Genomic DNA, 23,623 nt, shown 5'->3' with positions numbered 1-23,623 from the left:
ATGAATAAGGAGATGGCGGTGGAACGTCTCAGAATGTCTCAGCGTGGACAAACAACATCTCTGACACTAATACTAATATACTGCTATTGAAATCGAAAAATAGTTCACGTAGCAATAAATAGAATGGGAATTAAAATGTAATAAATGTATATGAAGAAAATACAATAAAATAGATTATATCATAAGGAATTATTAAGTGTAAAAAAGGGTTATGGATTAAGGTTTCGCAAACATCTGGATGATGAGGATTGAACCTGTTTTGTGCTGTACAGGTTGTAAGTTCTCAGATAATAAAAAGATTAGCGTTAAAGGTATCATTGGTAGGGTCTGCGGTGCTGCCGTGCTCCTGCCCCGATCTTCATACGCCATCAGAATTTATATGGAGATTTCAAAAAGCAGGTACGGTTGATTTTAACCGCATCTGTCCGGTTGACGAGACTGACCGCTACAAGGACCAAATTCAGCTGCATAGTACTGGTGCTCCAGGAAATTTGACTATCTGCATAACACACCTGACTGCAGAGGATGAAGGAATGTATCAATGTGCGGACAAGAATCAGTCGTTTAATTCCAGATCTTTCATCCTGATAGTAAACGGTAATTTGTTCTTTCTTCTTATTCTAATCTGAAAATCTGATTTCTGGAATATAAAAATTGTTAGGAAATCCCAGTGACTGATATTAGCGAAAAGTTAGTGAGTCACCATAAACTGATTCGCCAATGCACTAATGTGTCTTTTCACCACTAGGGGAGTTGATTGAGATGCACAAACTGCACCAACGTAACCCACCCAGAATGTAAGAATTTAGGAGGAAGATTCTAAATCACTGTGCAACAAAATGTCTTTCATTCCTCTTATACAGTATTTAACCTTTTAAAACCAAACTACTGGATATTATATATATATAAACTCACTATAATACACTGTCCAGGTGTAAAATTATAACATAACATTAAGCAGCAAGTGAACATGTTAACGTTGTGTTCGAATTTGACAATTTGTGGCGTCTAGACGACGGGGTCAGAACATCTCCAAAACTGTAGCACTTGTGTTCTGTTTCCTGGTCAGCAGAGGTCAGTATATATCAAAAGTGCTCCAGGGAAGAAACAGTGGTGAACTGGCAACATGGTCATGAAACTCCTGTAGATTAAGTTCGCTGAAGAAGTTGATGCTCGACAGGTCAGGACTGTTCTGGCCGCAAAATGGGAACCTGGTCGATGGTGTTTTCTTATTTTTTTTGCATGTTTGTCACACTTGAATGTTTCAGATCATTAAACTTATTAAGATTTTGGTAAAAGATTACACAAGTGAACCCAACATGCAGTTTTTAAATAAAGGTTTTTATTATTGAGGGAAAACTGAATCCAAAAGTACATGGCCCTGTGTGAAAAGTGTTTGCTCCCTGTTAAAACTGTGGTTAATCACAATTTCTCTAGCCACAACCCCAGGTCTGATTACATCTGTTCGCAATCAAGAAATCTCTTAAATAGGACCTGCCTGACAAAGTGAAGTAGACCAAAAGATCCTCCCAAGCTAGACGTCATGCCGAGAGCAATTTGTTTTTATGAAGAAATTCATAAACAAATGAGAAAGAAAGTAATTGAGATCTATCAGTCTGGAGAAGGTTGGGACTCCAGCGAACCACAGTGAGAACCATTATTCACCAATGGGCAAAAATTTCACACCACTGTATATTCTGTTTAAAAGGCAAAATTAAAACAAAAATGTGTCCTTCCCACAGAGTCTTTTCCATTCATCCATTTTGCCGTGGTGATCGTGACCTTCTTGCAAATTATCATGGCTTTGGTCTTTTGCACCACCCAAAAGAAAAGTACACGCAATGTTTACACAGTTTGATCCAGATCCTGGAATTATACTAAATGTACGTGATGCCATTTTCCACTTTGCTTATCTTTTTGTCAGATTCAACCCGGGATCACTACAGCGCAGTGAATGATGAAAGTTTGAATCTGGAGATGTGAAACTCAATAAAAGGATCTGCATTCATACAAAATTGCATCTACATGTGTCTTATAATATATATGTTGTATATTACAATTATGCATATTTTCTGTAAACTTTATTGTTTCACAGCATTCAAAATGTGTCGTTCACTTATTATTTTTTCTCTAACCGCCAGGTCATGACTGGGCTGCAAGAAGGTTGTGAGGAAAATCTCTATAGATAGAACACTATATTGTTTATTATGCATTTTGCCTTTCAAGAGCAAATTAACATACAGCACAATTTCAGAACACCTCAATTCCACACTTGTGACAGGTTCAGCTAATTATTAATATTAATGTTGCATAAACATCCCTCGAAAGTTTTTTAGCGGTGGAAGAAATACAAGAAAAAAAAAATACTGATGACTGACTGAAAATATGGTGAGTCGTATCTAAAATGAGGTTTTGTCTCTACGTTCCATACAACATGTGTGTGACACGTGGAGATACGTTAGCTAATGAGTCAAGTATTCCACAATTAATTTAATAAAAATTTATTTTAGTGCTACAGTAATAAATAAATAATGAACTGTGATTTTTTTTTTTCACAATCAAGCAAACCGTAGAATTATTTTCAGTGAAAAAATAAATAAATGCGAAGTTTCATTGTTACCCATTCCTCCATATCAGAATTATATTTGCAGGGTAACAAGAACAGAATCCCCACTGATTATGGGTAAGATGCTATGTTTGGGCATCAAGTGTATTTTCAAATAAAATACCAAATACCTTATCTTTAAGTGTATTAAAAATAAACTACAAAACAAAGCAGCCAGACCATGTATTCAAATAAACTACTGTATTTTTTAAATACTACATTACAAGGGAGCATAAAATATCTTCACAAACCTTCCATCATTTGGTCTATTCGATCGGTTTCTTCACCATTACACCGATTTAGTTGATTAAGTAAACAATGTTCGATAACAAATTTGGATTTTTTTTTCTCTGGCAAGTTGCACTATAAATCTACGATAGGCAACCAGTTAAAAGATCAAATATTAGTATGATTATCCTTTTGATTTCCCAGATGAAATTTAGTTTTAAAATAACCAACAGTTTAATGATGAACAGTTTGTGAAAGACTCATAATTGTACCCTCCATTACCTCGGCAAACACTGCCCCCAGCTGCCTGTCCTTTTGTGTTCGTCTGTATGAGTCAAAGCCTGCTAGCATGACTGCCCACTGGACAGGATAAAGTCCTCCCTTTGTTGTGAGATCAGAGATTAGATCAGTTTGCTGGTGACGTCCAAATAATTAAACACAAACCCTGCAATAATGTCTATCCAGTCCCAGGAACCGTCTCACCTCCCGTTTCGTCTTGGGTCTTTCGGCACCACAAAGGAATTGCTATGCAGATGATCCCAGTAAAGTCTCAGGTACCATGGTCCATGAGTTTAAGTCAGAGCCCTGGACTCTGTTGGAAAGCAAGGGGTTCCTTAACCCTGAATCTGATTAAATCGCTTTGGATAAGGGCATATGTCATATACGTAAATGCAAACAAACTGCTCCAGCACCATAAAGTACTGAGAGGTGTTAGACAAAGATGAATAGGTGACCAAACTCATTGATGGTCAAAGCTTGGTACCTCCAGATTTGTTGTTTTTCGGCAAAGCAACTAACTGACTCTTTCAAAGCTTTTTAGAGATGCTGATACTCTCACATACGGATACACTTTGCAGCAACCAGCATTGACACAGCCATTTTCATGGATCTACTCACAGCCTTGTCCAAGATTCTGCCCCTCTTCCATTCACAAACAGTGATTGAGCATTTGTGTTCTGTTTTGGATTTTTTATTCTTTTTTCATTTACTTTCTAAACTACACAGGAACTTAACCGTTGATTTGGATATGAATTTGCCAGTCTGCTAATCAATTGGGAAAAAAAAAAAAATGAAAATGAAAAAGAGGAACTGTAGACTACTTAGTGGAATGTGTAAAAGCACAAAAGAAGTGTCAGGCTCTTTCTCATGCTTTGTCTCAATGCTTTGTATCTGAAGCACAAATTAAAGAGATTTTGCTCAGTGTTAATATTTAAGTAAAACGTTTATACTTCTTTTTTCCTTTTAATCAGCTTTGCATTACCTATTACTGTAAACAAGAAATTAAATTGTGTGCGTGTGTGCGGGTATGTGTGTATACATCTCACAGCAACCATGTGACTCGGTGGCAAACCCACAACTGTTGCACAGCAAAATTGTGCAGCTTTCAAACTGTCATTTTTGTGTTGTTTGTACAAGGCAGTCAGAATGCAGACTTACGTTTATCTCCTCATCTTTCTTCACATCGCTGATGGTAAGTCCCACTTTCTCTACTGTACCTTCTCACTTCTACCGATCTCTTTCTAAAAATAGGATTAGAATAAAGATTCCCTTTTTTTTTTTTTCTTCAAACTTTTGGTGTTTTTTCATAAAGCGACACATAAAGTGAAAAGTTTGTACCTGGTGATTTTTTTTATTATTATTATCACTATTAATATCTCAGGAAAATTAAAATAGAATGAGAGAGATGAAGAGATAAATAAAGGGAGAGATGAAAGAAAAAGACGAACTCACTTGTTTTGACATTTCAAAAGTAGTTTACAAAAGGACCTTCAACTGACATGTTTTCCAATAAGGTTTTTCATTCAGATTTTGTTTGAACATTTTAAAGAAATTTAATAATTTTTTTATTAAAAAAAAGTGTGTATAAGCACATTTCCTGGTCTGGGCCTCATGATGGGATTGATATAAATAAAAAAAAAATAGTGTGTTTTAGTTTCACGTGTCTTAGCGCCAGAGAAGACCACATTCAAGAAGTGTATCAGGTCTATCAATTGCATGGATGAAAACTCAATTTAATTCAATTAATTTTTATTTGTATTGCGCTTTTAAAAATTTACATTGTCTCAAAGCAGCTTTACACAGATGATGTGATGGTAAAAAAAAAATAAAATGTTCTTCATAAGTGTAAGTTTGTCCCTGATGAGCGAGCCGGTGGTGACTGTGGTGAAGGAAAAACTCCCTGAGACGGCCCCCCTTCAAGGAAGAAACCTTGAAAGGAACCAGACTCAAGAGGGAACTTGTCCTCCTCTGGGTTGCACCAAATGTCCATTTATTACAGATATATTATGTTTCGGGGTACGGAGGAGAGCAACCCAGTTGGGGAGAGGAATGGTGCTCCCGTGGGTGCCCCCCTGCGAGGGCTCTAATGCTGGAGTCGGGGGAATGCTAACTCTACCTAGGACTTTCCCCTGCAGAACCTAGACTGAATGCGCTCCTCTAATGCTAGGATCTTCTCCGTCAAAGAGCTAACTTACACTTCTCACAGATAGAATTTTTGCTAGCAACGGAGAAAGACTGACTAAACATGTTACACTGAATGAGCTGGATGCTCTCCATAGCAGCGAAATTACGTACCTGAATGTGGTTACTGGAGTATGAGTTATAAATACCAGAGGATGATCTTGTAATCATAATGATGATGATAAAGCTGATGCACTGTTTTGTACTTTACAGGTTGTACTTTAGGTGATTATAATAAGATTATCATTGATGCATCACCAGGAGGGTCTGCGGTGCTGCCGTGCTCCTGCACTGGTCAACAGGGTACAGTACCAAATCTCAAATGGCAGTATAGAAAAGATCCACCACATGTTTTTTATGACATCTATCCAATTGAGGAGACTGACCGCTTCAAGGGCCGAATTCAGATGGTTAATGCTGATGCTCCAGGAAATTTTACTATCCGAATATTGCACCTGACTGCAGAGGATGAAGGAACGTATCAATGTCAGGAGAAGAATCGGACGAGTTACTTAAGACTTGTGTTCCTCAAAGTAAAAGGTAATGCAAACTGTTGTTCTAATTTCTGTTATATAAATATGATGTTAAGGAAAATTTTCTTGATTATCAATAAAATATTTTCTTTAATTAGTTATTTTTTGACTCAAACAGGACATAAGAATTAATATACTGACTAATATCCCAGAGCAGCTCCCAGGTTCGGTATTGGAGGTGAGCAAGAATTCGACCATTTTAAAGACCACATCCTTATAAAATTTAAATATTTGATAAGTATGGGTTGTTAAATTGATGGATGTAATTCAGTTAGTTAGTCAACAGAAACTGAGTCACCAATGCACTACTGTGTAGTGTTCCTGGGTCCTTATCATATGATATACAATATAAATGATATAGTGATTCACCATTTAGGGAGCTGATCAAAATGCACCAACTATCTAACTTCTCACTGTGTGGAGTCAAATATGATTTATGAATATGCATTTACATTACTGATTATTTGACCCTTCAGCTCCTTGGATGATTCGTACAACAGCGGCAACAAGCACAAACGGAGACAGAAAATCCACAGGGAGCACAAAACAACCAGGAAGTAAGTTTTATTTTATTTTTCTTAAAGAAGTATGCAATAAAACATTTGATGTTTTGCTGTTCTATTGAAAATAAACAGTGTAATTAAGCGGAGTTACACCCACCACCTCAAAATGAATCATTTTTTTAAAACACTGTATGTCCTCAAGTGTTTTATTCCAATTTCTCATCCATTTCATTGTGTAGAAAGTCCATGACAAACAATCTTGTCATTTCTTATGTTGTAGAATCTATAAACCTTTAACATTAATGCCTTTCACCTAATAACAATCAATAATCACAATTTGGGGTTTTTTTCTAGGAAAAAAAAACATAAAAACAGAAATATACCAATTTTTAGAAAGTAACAATTAATATAATTTAGTATATTTAACTGACACAATTGTATTAAACATAATTTCTGGGTCACCAGATTAGAGCTGTCGAAAATAAAGTTTGCTGCTAAAAGATATTTAGGAACAAATGAGACAGAAAGTATTTGAGATCTATCAGTCTTGAAAAGGCTATAAAGTCATTTGTAAAGCTTTGGGACTCCATTGAACCACAGTAAGAGCCATTATTATTCACAAATGGCAAAAACATGAAACAGTGAAGAATCTTCTCTTGAGTGGCCGACCGACCAAAATTACCCCAAGAGCACAGCGACGACGCATACAAGAGGCCACAAAAGAACTCACAACAACATCCTAAAAACTGCAGGCCTCACTTGCCTCAGTTAAGGTCAGTGTTCACGACTCCACCATAAAAAAGAGACTGGGCAAAAATGATTTTCATGGCTGCAAGGCTCTGCAAGGCTTATCTCAGTTTTGCCAAAAAACATCTTGATAATCCCCAAGACTTTGGGGGAAAGTACTCTGTGGACTGACGAGACAAAAGTTGAACTTTATAGAAGCTGTGTGTCCCATTAGGTCTGGTGTGAAAGTACCACCGCATTTCAGAAAAAGAACATCATACCAACAGTGATATATGGTGGTGGTAGTGTGATGGTCTGGGGCTGTTTTGCTGATTCGGGACCTGGAAGACTTGCTGTGATCAATGGAACCATGAATTTTGCTATTTACCAAAAGATCCTGAAGGAGAATGTCCGGCCATCTGTTCGTGACCTCAAACTGAAGCGAACTTGGGATCTGATCCAAAGCACACCAGCTCTGAATGGCTGAAGAAAAACAAAATGAAGACTTTAGAGTGGCCTAGTCAAAATCCTGACCTGAATCCTATTGAGATGCTGTGGCATGACCTTAAAAAGGTGGTTCATGCTGGGAAACACTTCAATGTGGCTAAATTTTTATAATTCTGCATAGATGAGTGGAGCAAAGTTTCTCCACAGCGCTGTAACAGACTCACTGCAAGTTATCACAAACACTTGATTGCAGTTGTGGCTTCTAAGGGAGGCCCAACCAGTTATTAGTTTTAGGGGGCAAACACTTTTTCAACCAGGGTTTACCCTCAATAATAATAAAAACCTTTATTTAAAAATTGCATGTTGTGGAAAACACTTTTTCACACCACTGTATATTCATCTATATTTCCGTGAGAAATTCTATTTACCAGTAAACCGTACTCTCTCTATTCATGCATTTCATTTGATCTCTTCAGGAAATGTGACTATGAGCATATCAAACCTGACTGTAGAGGATGGAGGAGTGTGTGAACGTCAGGGCAAGAAGCAGTCAAGTAGTCAAGGTAAAGTTAGCGTTTTGCTGTTCCTTCTTCCTACCAATCTTCTTATCATTTTTGTATTATTTTATTTTAAAATGTTTTTAATATATTCAGTGTTTAGAATGTCTTACTTTCTTATTGTTGTGGGATGAAATATAATTGATAATGAATATACATTTAAATTACTACAACCACTCTGAGCACAAGGTCAAAAGAAGTTCAGGAATTGAGTTAGATATCTTTTAAAGTATTCGATAAAACACTGTGTCCTGCTGTGCGATGATACGAAGTTGCAACTGAACACTTTTTGAATCCAATGTTTCCCACTTCCTATAGGGGTCACAACTGAAATTTCGAAATCTTGAATCTTCATATTATTATGTTCAATTTAAAAATCTGAAGAGCTAGTTTTTATCTTAAAGTTGCTCTGCTACCAATAAAAGCACATCCTTGTTTGTTTTATTCCAAGTTTAATATTTATCACATCTGTTTTTAGTTACAGTTTTTCAGGATTGTGTCCCGTTAGGAATCAGACTGCATTACTCTCTCTGTCCACCAGATGTCCCCAATTTTCCCTCTGCTTTTTAAACAGTAGCTAATCACCACCACCTGTGTTTGAGTTCTTTGCTTGCTTTTTAATGTTGTGTGGCTAAACTTTTGATGGATGTTTCCTTCTGTTTTCAGTTTCTTGAAGCATTTTTGTCAGGATTTTTCTAAAAAATGTTCCAGATCTTTTTTGTTCCCTTCTTCTCAAGGGATCTGTGAATGATTGCGTTTTCACTATACGAGTTTGATTAAATATTTTGCACATTGTTTTGTATTTTTTAAGTCTTGAAACTCAAATAAAAAAAAACGTTCAGCAAAAGAATAAAACACTACGCAGCAATATGTAACATTCTTTCAGTTCTCTTATAGCGAAATTGTAAAACTAAAGTAAGAATATTATATATTCTGTTTAAAAACCATGTTAGATGATACACATTAGAATTTAATTAAAAAATCTGTATTTCAAAATAAAATTTAAAAAATCTTTCAAACAGAGTCTTTTCCATTCATCCCCATCACCGTGGGGACTGCGATCATTCTGCAAATTGTGGCTTTGGTCTATTGCACCACCCAAAAAAAGGTACCCAGTTTTATCCTGGTGTGTCATTATACAAAATGTGTGTGTGATGTTATTTTCCACTTTTCACTTCTCTTCATCAGATGCTGGTCGGTTTCTCTACAGCGCAACCGATGGAGATGGAAGTGTGAATCTGAAGTTGTGAAACTCAAAACAAGAAAAAGAAAATGTGTACAAAAATTGCAGTGTTTACATCATATTGTATTCTTCTTCTTCTTTCAGCTGCTCCCATTAGGGGGTGCCACAGCGGAATATCCGTCTCCATACCCCCCTGTCCTCTACATCTGCCTCTTCCAAGCCAACTACCTGCATGTCTTCCCTCACAACATCCATAAACCTCCTCCTTGGCCAACCTCTTTTCCTCCTTCCTGGTGGCTCCATCCTGAGCATTCTCCTACTGATATACCCCATGTCCCTCCTCTGCACATGTCCAAACAATCTCAATCTCACCTCCCTCACCTTGTCTCCAAAACGTCCTACATACGCTGTTCCTCTAATAAACTTATTTCCAATCCTGTCCATCATCGTCACTCCCAATGAACATCTCAACATCTTCAGCTCTGCTACCTCCAGCTCCACCTCCTGTCTTTTACTCAATGTCACTGTCTCTAAACCATCTCAGCTCTCACCACAGTCCTATTACTTTCCCTTTCACTCTTGCAGATACTCTTCTATCACAAATCACTCCTGCTATCACTCTTCTCCACCCACTCCACCCTGCATGCACTCTTTTTTGCACTTCTCTAACACTACTTTTCTCTTTCCATTACTTTGTACTGTTGACCCCAGGTACCTGAACTTCACCTTCTCCACCTTTTCTCCCTGCAACCGCACCCCTCCACTGCCCTCCCTCTCATTCACACATGTGCTCTGTCTCACTCCTACTTAATCCTACATTTCCATCTGCATCCTTTATTGCTCTAACTTGCAGCACATCCTTCCCAGCATGTTTTCCCAGCGGTCTCTTTACCTGGCCAATCTGTATAAATCCTTTTCCCCTTTCCTTAGTGTTTTAACTTCTCCTACAGCTCCTCATATGCCTTTTCCTTGGCTTTCGCACACATCCCTCTTTACCTGCTGTCGCACCTCCTTGTTCTCCTGCCTACTTTGGCACGTTTTCCCTGGATGCCCTTCATAACATAACCATCCCCATTTATCCGGGCTTGGGACTGGCACTTAAAGTGCACTGACCTGTGTAATAATTGTTTTAGAATAATTGTTTTAATGGCTTGTTGTATGAGTTGCTATGGATAATGTGACAAATTGCATGTGCATCAAATTTTTTAAAAACTAAATTAATGATTGTTCTGATCTACCAACAAGCATTTGGAGCGTAACATAGATTTCACTAGATTTTATGGGTCAAGACCAAGACCCTGTATCTAGATTTCACATAAAGTCCAGCTTGTCTTAATTTCCAGTCCAATTAAAATAATAAAAAAAATGTTGTTTCAAAATCCAGCAGCCCTTGTTTTTTATTTCCAGTCTAGAACATCTAGATTTATCTCATTATATCATGCTTTATGTAGCTTTAGATTTGCTGTTGAATTCAACACCTGTGTGGAGAGAACACTTACCTCCATTCACAAACAAAACTCAACCATGTCTCTGCCTCTGCATATCCACACCTGATTCAGGTTGTGGGGGTCTTTATTGTGCTACTGACTTATTCAAGAAACTGTAAAGCCAGTGTTGTGTATTTCGTCGTCTTGATGGAGTGTAGCTGTCGGTTGGAAGGAATCTCCGTAGACGCAGTTATTTCGTGTAAATAATGATTTTTATTCAGCACAGAAATATAGCATCTTTACAGGCCTTCCGGTCAAGCCTGGAGTCAGCACGCTCTGATTCAAAGTCTGACTCCCGATCCATGGCTGCACACTCATTATATATTCTGATCATTCTCTGGGTCCGCCTCTTAATGTATAACAGATGTATATGAGCCTACTGTGCAATAATGTTTATCTTAAAGAGAAACCTGTCTTTGTCCAGATTTAATATATCTCAAATGTACCAGCGCTAACTTTCCCAGACCATTCATCTTAACATACAGTGAGAACGGGTCAGAGGTCTTTTCCCAAGAGGACATGCATCCTGGATCATATTCTATACTTCGGCTTATACTGATTTAAGGACGACCATCCGTTTCATTTTCCCAGTCACGGCTCATAAGATAAGCACTATGGGCCTTTCATACATTTGGCTTAAAGGAAAACATCTGGCCAGATGGTTCAGTAATTAACTTTGGCCTTTCCAGGACTTTCACCATTTGTAGAATTGTATGAGTTAAGGCTTTTAGATATTACACATTTAAGATACTATACGTTTAAGACACTACATATTTCCCCCCTTCGGGGGATCAATAATCCCACGACAAACGAAAAAATATAGCATACATATTCATCATTGGTTACAGAAATAGTAATAATACATTCTGTCACAGAACCTTAACAATATAATGAATTTATGGAGTGTGAGAGAGAAAAAACCTGTCAGGCAGCCGTTTCTCCTTAGATATCCTTCAAACAATCAAGACAGGAAAACCGCTCTCACGGCCCCTCTGCCCCAGGTGGCCACAAGTTGTACTCCAGCCCAATCAAGATTTTAACAAGAAGTAATACATATGCATTGGTTATGTATCAAAAGAAACTTAAAAACTATCATGACTTACTATGATTACTACTAGTATAAACATTTTCTATCAATGTCACTGGATATACTGTAACACATAAAATCCTATAATAAACATATATATGTGTGTATGGGGGAAAATGTCCATCCGCGGCTGCGTTGATTCTCAGTATGGGGTCGCCGATGTGTAGAATCACAGCATTCCTTGTTCCGAGCCTTCAAATCTCCCCCAATATTGTTTCCTTGGAGAGAAGAAAAGAAAAAAAAAACCAACCAGTATCGTCTTCTCAGGCAACAAATGAATCATATCACATTCCATTCCCCCCTTTCACCCGAACACAGTATAGGGGGAAACTATTAAAAAGTAAGCCTATAGCCAAATAACATGAAGAATCACAATAAGAACTAATATCAAAACGGATACTTCTCCATCAGTTCACCATCTAATTCCATTCCATCCTCATCTGTTGTTCGCAGCAGCGCCATCTGGGTACCGTCCCCAGGCATCACAACTCCAACCCATCGCAATATCATTGCTTTCGCAAAGGTCAGCAACAGCGTGCAAAAGCAAAACATCACACACAACGATACGACAACTGCCATAAAAATCTGTACTAGGACAGCACCTAACGGCCCTAATTTGTCTTGCAGCCAAGAATTAGCAGACCATCCGGCTCCTTCAGCTGGACCGAAGGCATCTCGTATGTTACGCAATGCCTCTATAACACTAGTCATATTATCAGAAGAATCGGGGATCAAGGTGTAACATGCGTCACCAGTTAAGTTCAAAGCCACACATAGGCCACCTTGCTTGGCCAATATATAATCTAACGCCATGTCATGCTTTAGCAGGGTCAATCTGTGACTTCTTTGAGTATTAGACAGAAAATCAAATCCCCTTATTGTCTCATTGGCGAAACCCTGTAATGTATAAGTGATGTTATCAATATGATCAGCTAAAAATGTCACACCATACCATGGGAATAGTCCTATACCCCACTTTTCTCCTAGGCTTATTCTCAAATGGTATGACTCCAAATTATGGAACTGTGCCAATGCTCTTTTCCTCCTATTAGCAGAAACAACATTTGACTGATTTGTATCAGGACCGTCTCCCTTCTGTACTGTAAAAACCTCATATGGGAGCTTCAGTTTTGCCATGTAACAGCATCCTATCCATCCATAAGGCAGAAATATATATGCCTTATCACCACAAACCCACCAAATATCTCTAAAATTTCCTATTGTCACATTTCCAGGCAAATCTTGATTCCTTACCATCAAAGTTTTACTATATTTCTGATGTGGCGCACGAAACTTTACTTCATACAACTTACTAATATTTTTATTATCATGTTGGCCCAAATTCATCAAATAGCTGTCACAATCAGATACTCCCATATACATCCCCAAACCAGTATACGTTTCATTTGAACAGAAACAACCAGCAGCTTTCACAGGTGTCACTTCCATCGGCTCAGGGACTGCTGTTATTATATTTTCATGTTGATCCAGTAGATTCACATAAGGTAATTCTTTCAACCATAAACAATCATATTTAGGCCTAAACAGACTACTTGACAAAGCCATTATTATATCCGTCGATGCCTGCTGCTGAAACAACAACCACGATAATGCAAAGGACTGACACCTAATAGTTAGTGGTTCTGGCACCGTTTCTAAAATTGAAGGCCATGTGCCTGGTGATGAAACTTTCACCACACATGGACAATTCAAATTTCTAACTGATCTAACAGAATGAGTTATCTGCTGGAACCATAAGTTCCTACTTGCCCAGGGGTCAGCAATCTGTAACACCGATGAATCGAAACCATATGCTTTCCAGTCACTGTCTCTCTTTTGCAAAGTACGAACTTGAGTAGAATTAAAATAGTCACTCATTGTATCTGATATATTTTCCTGAGTTATCTCAGCTGAGGCTACAACATGCTCATCCCACATCTGTTTCCCGGCCTCAAAGGTCTCTTCTCTACCATTTACTGTAGGCTTTGTTTTTAACATGGGTTCCTGAGTCATATTTAACACTTCTGTCGACTCTAAGGTCACTACGTCCGGCGCCTGTGTCACGTTTACAAACTTCACAGGCATCAAAGGTATTGGCACTATTGTATCATTATACTCTTTTACAATTGTAGATAAAGTAGGAGTAGTCTGGGTTAATGTAATAACACTCTTAGTTGTACCCAGCACTACTGTAACAAGCTCTGTTTGAGAATTATTCATTCTCGGAGTAGTCATTGCATTAGATTGATCTTGAACCTTTGTAATATCCGTGACACTCCCACTAGGTTCCAAACCTTTTATCACAAGTGTCACTTTACGCGTTACATAATCATCCTCCCAATAATTAAAAATTGGCACAAATTTAAATGCTGGTTCTAAATAAGTGCACACATATTCACCTGCATCTTCCCATGTAGCATTACGCAAAACTAGTGAACAATCCGTCTGCATCTTCACCAACTTCATGTCATTGTACAAAAAATATTTTCTTTGATCGCGAGGCACACTTTCAAATCCGGGTCCTGTCAACAACACATCTTCACCATGATTATTCCTCCACTTAGGAGGATTAGTACTACCAACATTCCATCTTCCACATTGACAAGGAAGAACAACCGCTTTCCCTAACTTAGCTCTGATAACAACCTTCGGAGGAGAGGGTGTTGTAGCGATCTGCTGAGGAACTATAGCCACATGGGCTCTAGTTCTCGTATCGTTTTGGTCTAACCCTTCTCCGAGCCGGCCTCGGACTCCTTCTGTCAGCTGTCTCTCTTGATTCTCCTGCAGTTGAGTTACAGTCCTTCTTAACCTGTGACGCATTTCTCTCCACCGCCACAGGCTCTGCTGATTCGGGAACCTGCTGGAAATCAATGTCCCCAAATTTTCTTTCCTGTCCGTTAACTGTACTGTCATTTCTGGCATCATTAAAAGCATACACATCATCATCACCATTGCCCAAATCACGGACAATCTCCCCTTCTGGGATTTGACTCTGGTTATTGTCATGCATCTCTTCTCCTGCTGCATGCTCACCCATACCTTCTTCCAATTCTCTTGAACCTTCAACATCCTGACTCTGGGAACACGTTATCTCCTCTTTTGGTGCTTTAACACAATGTGATAAATGATACCACGTTGGAGACCCTTTGACCTGGACCGCTGTTCCAGTACTGCGGACCACTTCAAATGGTCCTTCCCGACGTTCGTTATACCACTTTCTTCTAAACACTTTCACAAACACCTTGTCTCCGGGTTGCACTGTGGTGCTCTTTTGCTCATCAAGTTTCTGCTGCGCCTCGTCTTTCCTCTGCCTGTCAAAAACATATGTGGATATCTTTTTATGTAAGCTGACCATATATGTTACATAAGTTCGCATTTCGTCTTCCAAAAGTGCTAGACTTGGACCTTTCCCACTGGTACGCAAACAAGGAGTCGGCATCCGTCTTCCCGTTAGCAACTCATGAGGTGTCATATGCAAATCACGCAGCTCACTTGATCGACACGCCATCAGTGCCAACGGAAGCGCTGCTACCCAATTTAAACCCGTATGCTGACAGATCTTAACAATGCGATTCTTTAAAACACCATTCATTCTTTCACACATTCCTTGACTTTGTGGGTGGTACACTGCTCCAAGACGCTGTTTAATTCCCAACTTTTGTAAGATTAATTTGACTGTTTTATCCACAAATTCTTTACCGTTATCTGAGGATATTCGATCCGGAAGTCCCCACCTGCTTATAACCTCTCTACACAAAAACTTGTTCGCATACCACAACTACAGGAGTAATTATTTTTGACATTATGACAACTATCTGTATTCTTGTACGCATAAATTGATACCAACTACCAAATTAAAGATGACTTAAATTTAACTTCAACAAAAACCCACAAACAAATTGTAAAACGCGCATCAACAACCCTTGAACGAGTACAAATCAAATGATTATCTAGTTAAACACCATGACTGGTCAGTCCGTTGCCAAGTATCCTTTAAACTGCATAACACAAAGGTCACACACAAAATGTAATTCACTGCGTTACTTCTCAAGCTGAGAGATCAAACGGCACAGTAAAAATATATATTTGGATACGCACACACATGTTCAAATACAAGTCCAAGCATTTAAAAACTTTATTTATTTATTTAAAAACTTTATTTATTTATTTATTTATTTATTTATTTATGATAAAACAGCACTGGCCTTAATCAACCAGAAGCCATGCGCTGACCATGTTGTTTCGTCAGCGTGCTTCAATCCGTGTGACGTTCTGAGCAACTGTCTCAGCAACGCGCACACACACCAAAGATTCAACAAGAGAGGCAGACAGGACCTTAGATCCTTTTTTAGTTCTCTACAGATAACAGCTCATACTTCACACACACAACGTCCATCAGCATTCAGAATTTTATGCTCTACAGATTTCCTATCTCCTCTAAACATCATATTGCATGAACTTCCATATGCTTTACTTTAATAATCACCCCAACTCTTTTATCAATCAGTATTACTCACAACCAATACATATACATATACAATAATCACTTTTATTATAATAGTTGCTCATACACGCACACACACACCACCCTCATTAACTTCTCTACTTGAATATGTCCTTTTTTTTTTTTTTTTTTTTTTTTTTTTTTTTTTTTTTTTGGGAATTATATTATTCATTCAGGGCAGGGGAGTGTTTTGTCTCACTGTAGGGATATCTTTATTCATTCAGTATTAAGGGGCTTTGACTTCGTATTTAGGTCCTCTTTAGAGGCTCATAAAGTTATTTAGCCATAAAATATTTTCCCAAAAAGGCTCATTGTTTTTATCTTGTCTTTTGTTATTTAACAGAAAAAGGTCTTCCGAAGGAAGCTCATAAGTTTTAACAGATTCAGTCCTCTCATGTAATGAGGCTCATTGTTTTATTCTTAATAGAAGATAAATATTATCCTTATAGTTACTAGAAACTAACCCTTGTTTTCCACCTTAACTCTCCTATGTATTTATTCATATCTATATATCACACATCTCAGCACATATTGCAATCAGTCACGCACACACAAATTTTCCAGAGAGTGAGAGAGAGAGAGAAAGAGAGAGAGGGAGAGAGAAAGAGAGAGAAAGGGAGGGGATCCCGCCCGCCTGCAGCGGAGCGCAGACCCTCACACGCAGAGAGACAGAAAAGCAGAGGGAGAGGGGGGTTTCGCCCACAGCGGAGAAAGAGGGACTTCACTCGTAGCTGAGCGCACACGCGCAAACACAAACACACACTTAGTTCCGCGCGCACAGAAAGGGAGAGACACCCCTTATCTTCTCTTATTATTATTTATTTATTTATTTTTTTTTTTTCAAAGCGCACACACGTTTTCCTCAACACACACACACAAATTCCACATACACTATAGTCGACTCAGTCATACAAACTTATAGCATGCTATTTTGCCGCACCTTTATTCTATTTTCTCTTTATTTCCTTCCTTTATTAAATTTATGCTACCTCTTTGATATGCAGAAATTCAAATGACAGTTGCATCATCACCTAGCTCGTCAGCTAATTAGTCAGAGTGGGAACTTCAATTGAATTTTAATTCTGCATCATCCAGTTCCCAGAACTGACCTGAAATCCACCTAGTGAATGCCCAGGTTTTGTGGCCTGACTTAAATGTCACCTCCCTGAGGGTTTTTGTCCAAATCTTGCGGCTTCCTCTTTAAACCTTATTCTTACTTTTCCCTTTTTATTTCAACCTTTATATTCCTGTTTTCCTTTATTTCCTTAACTTTTTTACCATATTTTACTCTTTCTCAGAGTCATTCACCTTTTACTTTTTACTTTAGCTTCAACTCTTATTTTCTTCACTTTTCTCTTTATTCCTGTTCCTTTTTTTTTTTTTCTCTTGAACTTTTTACTTCGCTTCTTTTCTATTGTAATTCAACGTTTAATTTTCCTTAAAGCATTATTACAGTCAAATCCCCCCTTTTGCGCTGCCCAGCAGTGCAAAAATTTTAGAACGGAGAGCCACCCAAACCGACAATCACAACACAACACTCAACAACCCAATAACCCACACACACAGGCCTTTAACGGTGCGACCCAACAGCAGATAAACGGAACCCCAAACGCTCACCGTTTCAGCCGGCCGGACAGATCAGGGAGCAGTCGTCGGAGCAGATCCGCGAAGCTGAGAAGGCCGCAAACCGCCCAGGATTCGTGACGCCAGGAAATGTTGTGTATTTCGTCGTCTTGATGGAGTGTAGCTGTCGGTTGGAAGGAATCTCCGTAGACGCAGTTATTTTGTGTAAATAATGATTTTTATTCAGCACAGAAATATAGCATCTTTACAGGCCTTCCGGTCAAGCCTGGAGTCAGCACGCTCTGATTCAAAGTCTGACTCCCGATCCATGGCTGCACACTCATTATATATTCTGATCATTCTCTGGGTCCGCCTCTTAATGTATAACAGATGTATATGAGCCTACTGTGCAATAATGTTTATCTTAAAGAGAAACCTGTCTTTGTCCAGATTTAATATATCTCAAATGTACCAGCGCTAACTTTCCCAGACCATTCATCTTAACATACAGTGAGAACGGGTCAGAGGTCTTTTCCCAAGAGGACATGCATCCTGGATCATATTCTATACTTCGGCTTATACTGATTTAAGGACGACCATCCGTTTCATTTTCCCAGTCACGGCTCATAAGATAAGCATTATGGGCCTTTCATACATTTGGCTTAAAGGAAAACATCTGGCCAGATGGTTCAGTAATTAACTTTGGCCTTTCCAGGACTTTCACCATTTGTAGAATTGTATGAGTTAAGGCTTTTAGATATTACACATTTAAGATACTATACGTTTAAGACACTACACCAGGTTTAGTCAGTTACAACCAATAATGAACTAGCTTGAACCAGGAGAATGAGGCTGCATAGGTCACTTCAGGACACCTCAATTACACCTAGAGCATCTAGTGCCTTCCTGTAGGAAAGCCTTTCCCTATAGTTGTTCTACCATACTTCCCCACTAGAGGGAAACTTACGGGATGAAATGATCGTGATGAGTTATCTCTGTGATGTCACAATGCGCAGCTAAGAGCGCAGAGTGAAGGCAGGCAACACGTGACCCATTTAGTGGAGAAGTGGGAAGACTACGCAACCCATCAACTGTCAAACTTCTCGATCACGCAACCATCCACTGCAAGAAATACCACAACCTCTCCACACTCACTCACTCCATAACATATACGTCTATACCTACCTAATATCTCAAAGACATGATCCACATCAGTGTACCCAACTAATCAATAAGGTTGTGTGGATGTGACTCCACCTGTCTTCAAGGACCATCAGAAACTTTTCAAAGAAACGCTTGTTTATATGTACAGGTTCTAGGAAGGTAGGTAGATAGGTCGGTTGGTAGGTAGGTGGAGCTAAGTAGGTAGCTAGAGGTAGGTAGGTAGGTAGGTAGGTAGGTAGGTAGGTAGGTAGGTAGGTAGAGGTAGGTAGGTAGGTTGGTAGGTAGGTGGAGGTAGGTAGGTAGGTAGGTAGGTAGGTAGGTAGGTAGAGGTAGGTAGGTAGGTAGGGTTGAAGCAAAGTCCTGGACGAAGCCTGGAGAAGAATGATGTTCTCAGTGAACCCTACTGCCGGTTATGGAGGCTGCACAATGCTCTCCATTGGGCAGGTTAAATAGGCGATGTTCTCAGTCCTGCCCAGGAACTGAACAATGTGTGGCGCCCTCGGCACTGCAGCAGAAGATTTAAATTTTTCCCTCTGGTCTGAACATAAACACACGACGCTTGATAAAAAATGTTTTAACAACGTGTGCTCTGTTTTATTTTGGTAGGATTTCATTATAATTTTGAGCCTCATAGCATTAAATCCTCAGCAACCTGAAATTATTTCAGGAATTTTTTTATATATTTTTTTTACTTTCTAAACTACACAGGAATTAAATAATAGATTTGAATATCGAATGGATCTGAAGGTCTGCTATTCAGGAGGGGAAAAATAGAATAAAAGAAAATGAAAAAGAGGAACTGTAGACTACTTAGTGGAATGTTTGTGTATGTGTGTGTACACCTCACAGCAACCATGTGACCCAGTGGCTTTGTCTAAAACAGAATTGTGCAGCTTTCAAACTGAGGTGTCATTTTTGTGCTGTTGGTACGAGGCAGTCAGAATGCAGACTTACGTTTATCTCCTTGTCTTTCTTCACATCGCTGAAGGTGATTCTGATTTTCTCTACTGTACATTCTTACTTCCGCCGATCCCTTTCTAAAATCACGATTAGAATAAAGATTCGCTTTTGGATTTTATTCTTCAGACGTTTGGTGTTTTTTCATAAAGCGACACTTTTAAGTCCACTTTTTAAGTCGGTGAAAACCTGGTGATCCTTTTTTTTTTTATTATCATCACTATAAATATCTCAGGGAAACTGAGTGAGAGAGATGGAGAGATAAATAGAGAAAAAGAAAATGAGAGATGAAACAAGAAGAGGAACTCACTTGTTTTGACATTTCAAAAGTAGATTTCAAAAGGACCTTCAACCAATAGGTTTTATAATTAGGTTTAACATTCAAATTAGTTTTTTTTTTTTTATAAGAAAACAGTGTATAAGCACATTTCGTGGTCTGGGCATTATGATGGGATTGATATAAAGAAGTTTAGCGTGTCTTAGTTTAGCGTGTTTTAGTTTAGTGTGTCTTAGCGCCAGAGAAGACCACATTCAAGAAGTTCACACTTCTGTGGTTCTCGATGGTGATGTTTTTGTCGCTTGCTTCCAAATGTCTTAAGCAGCAAATTCAAATGTATTTAAATGTACATAAGCAGTTACCTGTATACGAGATCCTTTTTTAAATGTAATTTGGAAGGTTATTTGTTACACATCAATTGTTATGGAAATTAGTTTCAAACACATTATTATGTGTGGAAAAAGGATGGATTTGGGTTTAAACGGGCAACGCAGCATAAATAACTAGATGAATTAATGAAAAGTCATGTGAAGACATGAACTAATGATGGGACTGATGTTGGTGTATCAGTTGCATGGATGGAAACTATATCTATGGCTATGACAGACAAAGGAAAAAGGCGCCATGTAGCGATTAATGCCAGAGGTGGGAAGTAACGGAGTACAAATACTTCGTTACTGTACTTAAGTAGATTTTTTTGGTATCAGTACTTTACTCCACTATTTATTTTTCAGACAACTTTTTACTTTTACTCATTACATTTTTACACAAATATCTGTACTTTTTACTTCTTACATTTTCAAAACAGGCTCGTTACTTATAATCCACTGATTTGGTGAAATATCATATTTTTCCTTTCACTGCGCGCCGATTTTAGCCGAACAACCGATTTCCTGTTACTGTGCGTCTTTTTCAATCCGCTGGTGTATAAAGTCCTGCTCTCACTCTTTACAAAGATAAGAATCAGCAGGCAGAAGGCAGTAAGAAGTCAGGGGTGAACGTGGATGAGACAGAGGGAGTCAGTGATGTAAACATTCATGATCATCATCTTTTCTCTGCTTGTGTTCTATATGTGGATCTTCAGCCTGGATACATTCATTAGGTAACAACATTTTTAATTCGTTTTGTATTAATATATATATATATATAGCTGTAAAAATTCAAATTATTCAAAAAAATAACACGCTATCAATTCAGCGCGCATTTTTGTTTTTACCATTTTTATAAAAAAATGTAAATACATAAATAAATAACTAAATATAAAAGAGGCGAAATTAAAACCTCCAGCAAAACATACACTTATTCATGACGTCCCTTCTTTACTTAGATATAAAATAAATAAATAAACTCCAGATAAAAATATTTTTAATCAGTAAACTTTTGTTTTATTTCTGCGCCAAGTCTCAAATTAAACACCAAATCCGCCATGTTTTACACAATTTACCCTCTAGGTGGTGTTTTGTGGGTTTTTTCCTCATAATGGCGACACGAACTTAAATGACTGTCTTTATTGATCGTACAGATAAAAACAATACATTATTCAAATCTGTAAAATGTCTATGATTTTATATATATAAAAGCTACTTGACTTGACTTAAAGAGGTGCACTTTCTCCGGTATCACCTCAATAACTGTCTGTGTGGAAACATAGCAAAAGCTCTTAATGATGTCCACACATCTCTGCACTGTTACAGCCTTTATATTTAATTACTGTACATATGCTTACATAAATATCACATGCTGTAAATATGCTACATATTTATCTGCAATATTTGCACGATTGCTACTTTTTGCACTTCTGGTAGATGCCAAACTGCATTTCGTTGCTGTGTACCTGTACAATGCAATGACAATAAAGTTCTATCTATCTATCTATCTATCTATCTATCTATCTATCTATCTATCTATCTATCTATCTATCTATCTATCTATCTATCTATCTATCTATCTATCTATCTATCTATCTATCTATCTATCAATCAAATATTAATATGATGTGAGGTCCAGTTACAGCTAAAACAGGTAGAAGTAATAACTACTTTTTACTTAAGTACATGTCAGAGCCAAGACTTCTTTACTTTCACTTAAGTAAAAAGATATAATCAGTACTTCAACTTTTACCCAAATATTTTAAAACATGAGTATCTGTACTTCTACTTAAGTAATGGATGTGTGTACTTTTGCCACCTCTGATTAATGCTAACAAGCGCTATGCAGTGCCCTGAACAGAGAGACAGGAGATCATCTCTGACTGATAATAATATATTAATAACAAATCATCCAAAAATCTACAGTTGTACATATGAACCACAAATTCCAAATCCCTGCTGAATCCCATTCTATGTTTTATTGATATAGTAATAATGTAAGTAGCTGCTTTGAGTAAATTGTTGATGAATATTGGAGGATGATCTTGTGAACATCTGGATGATGATGAAGCTGATACACTGTTTTGTGCTGTACAGGTTGTACATTATCGAATTATAGTTGGATTACCATTGAGGACATCGGGAGGGTCTGTGGTGCTGCCGTGCTCCTGCACTGATCCAAGTGATCAAGCAAAAAATGGCAATATAGCAAAGATCAACAAGGTGTAGTTTCTTTTAATGACATCTATCCCACTAATGAGACTCAACGCTTCAAGAGCCGAATTCAGCTGGTTAATGCTGATGCTCCAATTTTTCTCTCCGCATATCGCACCTGACTGCAGAGGATGAAGGAACGTATCAGTGTCGGGACAAGAGTCAGATAAGTTACTTCAGGCTTGTGTACCTTAAAGTAAAAGGTAATGCAAACTGTTGTTCTTTTTTACTTATTCTAATCTTAAAATATAAAACTTTCTTTTCGGCTTCTCCAGTTAGGGGTCGCCACAGCGGATCCTCCGCACGTTTGATTTGGCACATGTTTTACGCTGGATGCCCTTCCTAACGCAACCCTCCCCAATTTATCCGGGCTTGGGACCGGCACTAAGAGTGGCTGGGGATGGTTCCCTGACCGGGAATCGAACCCGGGTCGCAGCGGTGAGAGCGCTGCATCTTAACCACTAGACCACCAGGGGACCTATTCTAATCTTAAAATATACTGAATCTTATTTCTGTAAGATAAATATGATTTCAAGGAAAATTCTCTTAATAAAAGCTGAATTTTTTTATTTTTAATTTGTATTTGTGACTCAAACAGGACATTAGTATTAATATACTGACAGACCCATTAATATTCCACACAATGTTTAAAATAAGTGCGTCTCGATCAGATCTTTGGATTGTTACTCCTGCTGCTGAGTAATAAGTGTTCCTCCAATTTTAATGGGCATCTCAATGGTGCAATAAAACTTCCACACCC

At 38.2% G+C, this 23,623-nt stretch overlaps 2 protein-coding genes across 7 annotated transcripts in view; both read left to right on the top strand.

Annotated features, from left to right (window-relative positions):
* The first annotated feature begins 4,198 nt into the window (after positions 1 to 4,198).
* LOC310722602 (erythroid membrane-associated protein-like) lies at positions 4,199 to 9,758 on the top strand. Of its 5 annotated transcripts, none has more exons than XR_014532405.1 (7): positions 4,199 to 4,304; positions 5,507 to 5,826; positions 5,979 to 6,004; positions 6,303 to 6,383; positions 7,979 to 8,065; positions 9,082 to 9,167; positions 9,248 to 9,758. XR_014532405.1 is itself a non-coding variant. In XM_083535184.1 (6 exons), the coding sequence occupies exons 1-5, from the start codon at positions 4,259 to 4,261 to the stop codon at positions 8,031 to 8,033; spliced, it is 528 nt and encodes a 175-aa protein (XP_083391310.1). In that variant the 5' UTR covers positions 4,199 to 4,258; the 3' UTR covers positions 8,034 to 8,065; positions 9,248 to 9,758. The 5 variants fall into 5 exon arrangements, 2 of the variants coding, with proteins under 2 accessions (XP_083391310.1, XP_083391311.1); XR_014532406.1 differs by having other exon boundaries at positions 5,945 to 6,004; XR_014532407.1 differs by having other exon boundaries at positions 5,507 to 5,833; positions 5,945 to 6,004.
* Positions 9,759 to 19,933: 10,175 nt separating this feature from the next.
* LOC310722610 (uncharacterized protein) overlaps positions 19,934 to 23,623 on the top strand; it is a 676,055-nt gene continuing 672,365 nt past the window's right edge. For both annotated transcript variants that reach the window (XR_014532409.1, XM_083535195.1), the window contains exon 1: positions 19,934 to 20,035. The gene's annotated coding sequence lies outside the window, so the exon portion shown is untranslated. The remainder of the gene's footprint in view (positions 20,036 to 23,623) is intronic.

Source organism: Silurus aristotelis (genome assembly GCF_946808225.1).
Source record: "Silurus aristotelis genome assembly, chromosome: 29".
In the NCBI taxonomy this organism is placed as follows: Eukaryota; Metazoa; Chordata; class Actinopteri; order Siluriformes; family Siluridae; genus Silurus; species Silurus aristotelis.
This window is presented reverse-complemented; position numbering and strand designations above follow the sequence as displayed.